General features: G+C 36.4%; 1 protein-coding gene across 1 annotated transcript; it reads left to right on the top strand.

Annotated features, from left to right (window-relative positions):
• Positions 1-288: 288 nt before the first annotated feature.
• Positions 289-3,908, top strand: LOC120197062 ((R,S)-reticuline 7-O-methyltransferase-like). Its single transcript, XM_039198697.1, has 2 exons — positions 289-1,083; positions 3,546-3,908. The coding sequence occupies exons 1-2, from the start codon at positions 313-315 to the stop codon at positions 3,846-3,848; spliced, it is 1,074 nt and encodes a 357-aa protein (XP_039054628.1). The 5' UTR covers positions 289-312; the 3' UTR covers positions 3,849-3,908.
• Positions 3,909-5,512: the final 1,604 nt, after the last annotated feature.

The following is a 5,512-nucleotide window of genomic DNA, read 5'->3' as shown; positions in this document are numbered from 1 at the left end:
ACTTTTCTTATTTTCTTTATTATTTCATTGTTACATGCTAGTGTTGATATTTTCATTTTTTTAACAACCTCTTGCTTGTCGCATTGAGTCTCAATAATTTAGCACCGATTCCTACGAAGCAGAAAGCCACTAAAATTTTTAAGTACCACTAAAAATAAAAATGCGGATTTGATATAAATAAAGCCAAAATTTAAATAATAAAAACATAAAATCAATATTTATATAAGTAAATCTTCAATTTTACTCCTCTCCACTCCATTATATGTTTACTTGTTTCAAGGGAAAATGAGTTCACTAGAGAAGGAGAGACAAATGGCAACAACAGAATTAGAGGAAGCAACTCTACAAGGCCAAGCGGAGATATGGCGGTTCATGTTCAGCTATGTGGATTCAATGGCGCTTAAGTCTGCTATCGAACTCCGCATAGCCGACATAATACACTCTCACGGTGGCGCCATCACTCTGTCACAAATAGCTTCATGCATTAATGGCGGCAGCAGCACGTCTTCGCCGGACATCAACACCCTTTCTCGAATAATGAGATTGCTAGTCCGTCGAAAGATTTTCACCATCCACCACCCATCCGACGGTGGAGATCCCGTGTACGATCTGACTCACTCATCCAGATGGCTCCTACACGACTCGGAGCAAACCCTGGCGCCAATGATACTGATGGAGAACCATCCGTTGCTATTGGCTCCTTGGCACTGCCTTAGCCAATGCGTTCAAGAAGGTGGCGTCGCCTTCAAGAAAGCTCACGGGCGTGAGGTGTGGGATTTGGCATCGGAGAACCCCGAATTCAACCGGCTTTTTAATGACGGTATGACATGTACATCGAAGGTCATCACCAGAGCAATCTTGTCGGGGTACAAAGAACGGTTGAGCTCGATTGGATCATTGGTTGACGTTGGTGGTGGAACGGGAAGCTTGACATCTGAGATTGTCAAAGCATATCCGCACATCAAAGGTGTTAACTTCGATTTGCAGCATGTCGTCTCGGCGGCGCCACCATACGATGGGGTCTGCCATATTGCCGGCAACATGTTTCATGCCATTCCGAATGCTGATGCGGTCATTATGAAGGTACGTACTTCTGTTTTTTTAAGGTTATGGAGGTGCGTTGTTAAATCATGGGACCAGCATTCGATACTGATCCTACGTACGCTCTCGATTTTAATTTTTTAATTTTTTGGGTATAATTACCGAATATCAATTAATTAGTATTGGATATTGCAGAGGCGAAGAGTACTTTTCAAATCGCTGTCGCGGTTTCGGTCATTTCGTGTTTATCGTGATTGAGCTCATAGCGGACGCTATTGCGAGTGTAGCGAGTAATTCGGATGACGGCGCTACCGCTATTTCGCGGGTGCTATCACGTTTTTAGACGCAATTTGAAACCTGCTCTCCTAACCTAATTTGCAAATAATAACAATATAATATTAAACACTATCTTTTTTACGTTATGATTTGCAGGTACGAATGAGTTAAAGTTCTTTTAACACTATCTTATTTATGAGTTAAAGTTCTTTTAACTCCCTGCTTTATATATCCCCATAAAACTGTCATGTACCAGTAACCAGAAAAGAAAATATAGGAATTGAAAAGGAGAATAAGCAGTAGATTAAGAAGTTTGTAAAATATTTCAGGATTATATATAGATATTCACGTTTCACATGCTCTCTTATTTATATTCTTAATCCTTAGATTCCTTGAACCAGACAAAATCGGTTAACGCTTGGGGCGTCCATTTTTCTCTCAAGCTTCTGCGCAATATCCGGTTGTCCTGGGTGGCCGTTTCTTGGTTGCCAACTCCCTCTGTGGTAACGCTCTCATTCCCTGCATCGGTTAGCTCCACCCTTTCCTTGACAAAAACTCAATCGGACTTCCTTCCTTATCTCTCGGATAACTTCATTTACATTCTTTTGAGCCCCGTCAAAGACTCTTCTATTCCGCTCCTTCCAAAATATGACAAACAAATGCACTCCGCGCTACCTTCAACAAACTGGAGAGAAGAGTCTTACCTTTTAGATTGGCCACTGCCCAAGAGACTTCATGCTCCCAAGTTGCAATCCTACTCGGCAACTGGCACAGCTCTAAGATTCCCTTCCACACGTTCCACCTCGAATACTCGCATAACAGATGATCTCCGAATTCCAAGCCATCAGACCAAAAATATCTGACGCCAGATAAAATAGTGATTATCCTGTAGGCTAGCTCCGACAGACGATTCACAAGAGAAAATTCGCCAAAAAACCAGAGAAAAAAAGTCTCTAGGGTTTAATAAAATATTATAAAATCAATAATCTCCAAAAAGCAGTCCACAAGCCGGACTGTTATAGCAAAAAAATCGTCTTTATTCGAATTTTGCCAAAAATAGCAAAATCCCGAAAATTACTCTAAATTGAAATTTGAAATAAAATAAATAAGCAATCTCCCAAAAATCCGGCCTAAATCGGATTTAAATTGACTTCCTAATTAACAATCGAAATATTACCATAAATAGTAAAAAATAACTAAATCTAGTGATTCGGAGGGGAAAACGGCAGAATTTGAGGTTGAAAAAAGGCCACATGGAGCGTAGCTCATGTGGAGAGCGTGCGCGTCGAAAAGAGCTTTCCGGATTGGGGTCTTATGCGCGATTCTGACACCTGTAGCCAAAGTTATGGCCAAAAGACTGAAACATACTCAAAACGACCCCAATGAGGAACATGTCACAATCAATTCCCGCCTTTGCGCTGATCTGCCAACTCATGGTATCTCAGCGCCATCAACGTGCAATCTGACAGCTCAGCATCATCTGTCTCGGATCCCCCTACATCAATATCAGTCTCCCCAAACAACCATACCCAACCTTAGCAACCTATCCCTCGTGGATAATCTATCCAACAGTACAAACTAAGCAATGGTAGCATTCCTAGGAATATAGAGAACAAAACCAAATAAACTTTGCCCATTGTACCCGATCATGCTTCCTCCTAACTACCTGCCAGACATCTTTAACCCTACATCTCCCCTTTGGCACCCAGCATCCAACAGTACCATCCACGAACGGAACAACCAGGCTTCGCAGTTTCTTCCAAAACCAACTACAAGTTTTTGGTGTGAGAATCTTCATGAACGACCTTCCCTTCAACACATATATATCGGACCAATGCACCCATAAAGAATTAGTCTTACATCTCTCCACAATATTTAGAGTTAAATAAGATGAAGGTTATGTAGATTTTTATAATATTTGAAGTCAAATAAGATCAAACCTACATATGGGTTAAAGATCTTTTAACGCTATTCCATTAAGGAGATTGAAGTATAAAACCATTTTTAAGAGATATTATAAGTCTTACATTCGACCCAATATAACTCTCATTTTTTTTAAGGTGACAGGATTAGTGGAGAAAAATGTTAAGGTAAAACTCTTTAGGTTACAAATCATTTTCAAGCAACTAACACAACATTTGGTTTTTTGTGGCTATCACGCCATGAAATTAATGATCATAAGAAGAAAGAGAGTTTGGACAATGTTGTTTTTGCCTTTTGTTTTGCAGTGGATATTGCATGACTGGGGTGATGAAGATTGCATACAAATATTAAGGAATTGCAGGAAAGCAATTCCAAGAGGGAACGGGAAAGTGATCATCGTGGAGGCTGTTGTGAAACCCGACGGAAACGGAACGTTTGACGACATGGGATTCGTATTCGACCTCCTGATGATGGTACATTGCAGGGGTGGAAAGGAGAGAACGGAGCTGGAATGGAAGAGAATCTTGGAACAAGGAGGTTTCTCTCGCTACAAAATCATCGACATTCCAACCTTGGCATCCATCATCGAGGCCTATCCTGATGATTAGTAGACTGTTCAGCAATGAGGGGACTTAATAAATTTCCTATTTTATGAATCTGTTGCATATTTGTTGGGCTCATTTCGATCGTTGTGATTGTATATTTATTTATGTGGTTGTTTATTCTCTTAAGATGGTAAAATTTATTTATGTAATATTTACGTGTGATCCTTGCATTGATCTCTTTGGGGATCATTCTATATCCACTGTATATGGATTTATTAATAAAATAAAATATTTTTGTGAAAAAAGAAAAAAAATAATATACTGCATTTGTTTCATTAGTTTACATCCCATTTGAATAAAAGAAGTTCAGAGATTAACATAATGTTAAAATAGGTATTTCGTCGGGTTAATGGATAGATATATATATATATATATATATTGATAAGATATTTATTATTATATAATGATATTAAAGTGATCTAAGATGATTCAGGTTATTAAATAAAATATAGATTAAATATGTGTGAATATCTAAATAATTAATTTTTAATTTATGATTGATTGATTAAAAATTAAGATGAACGTGCAAGGTTATTTACAGGAGTTATGAATTTTAAATTGTACGTGAGTAAATTTTTAATAGTATCTTATCTTCATATTAATAGGAGCGTTTTCCGTAAAATACTTGTGCGTTTCCTAACAAGTGGTGGGTTCAATACATGTAGATGAGTTTCTAACTAATGATGGACGGATTGAAAATTGAGGTTAATGTATTAGGTTATTTATTAAAGTTACTGTCGTCAAACTACACATTGGTTAATTTTTCTCACATCTCATTCTCATATTAGCCAGAGTGTTGTCTCTTAAAAGAATTTTGTGCTAATTTAAAAGATCAAAATTAAAGATTCAGGATTTCAACATCAAGATTTAAAATTTTCTGTTTACGGATGGTTTCAAATATAGTTTACCATCTAATTTTTATTTTTGATGATTTGATATGAAAAATCTTATATTAATTAATTTTCTATCAAAATTATTTTAATTCGAACCTTACTCCAAATATGAATAAGTAATAATTTTATTACTCCAACTATGATTTTTCAACCAGTAATGATTAGGCATGTAAACGTACTGAAACAACACGAACAAACCGAACCAACACGAATGAGGGTATGTTCATGTTCGCTCGTTTAACTTTAACCGAAAAAATGAACAAACACGAACATAAACGAAAAAAAAAATTTCTTGTTTGTGTTCGTTCGTTAAGGAATGTAGCTTGTTCGTGTTCGTTCGTTAAGGAATGTAGCTTGTTCATGTTCGTTCATGTTCGTTCATTTAAATGATAAACGAACACAAATGAATGAACATAAACGAACGGATGTAAACAAACATAATAAACGAACGGATGTAAACGAACACTAATGAACAAACGTAAACGAACACAATAAATGAACATAAACGAACGTAAACAAATATAAATGAATTTTTTTATTTCCTAACAATTTTATGATTATATTTTATTTAATTGTTTTGACCTTTTTTATTTGTATTTAAATTTAATTGAATTTTAAAATATTTATGAGTATTAGATTAAAATTTATTGGGCTTTAATATTTTAAATGGGTCTAGAGAGATTGGGCTAAACACACATAAACAAACATAAACAAACGAACATAAACGAATGAGCATGAACGAACATATTACCGAACATTCATGAACATAAATGA

Source organism: Hibiscus syriacus, unplaced genomic scaffold, assembly GCF_006381635.1.
Source record: "Hibiscus syriacus cultivar Baekdansim isolate YM2019G1 unplaced genomic scaffold, ASM638163v2 tig00117040_pilon, whole genome shotgun sequence".
Taxonomy (NCBI): Eukaryota; Viridiplantae; Streptophyta; class Magnoliopsida; order Malvales; family Malvaceae; genus Hibiscus; species Hibiscus syriacus.
The sequence above is the reverse complement of the archived record's forward strand: the minus strand, read 5'-3'. Positions and strand labels throughout refer to the sequence as shown.

Excerpts from the sequence above, each read along its gene's own strand:
- LOC120197062 (XM_039198697.1), top strand. The coding sequence starts at position 313 with ATGGCAACAACAGAATTAGAGGAAGCAACTCTACAAGGCCAAGCGGAG. Across the intron at positions 1,084-3,545 it reads CTGATGCGGTCATTATGAAG|TGGATATTGCATGACTGGGG; the intron begins GTACGTACTTCT and ends TTTGTTTTGCAG.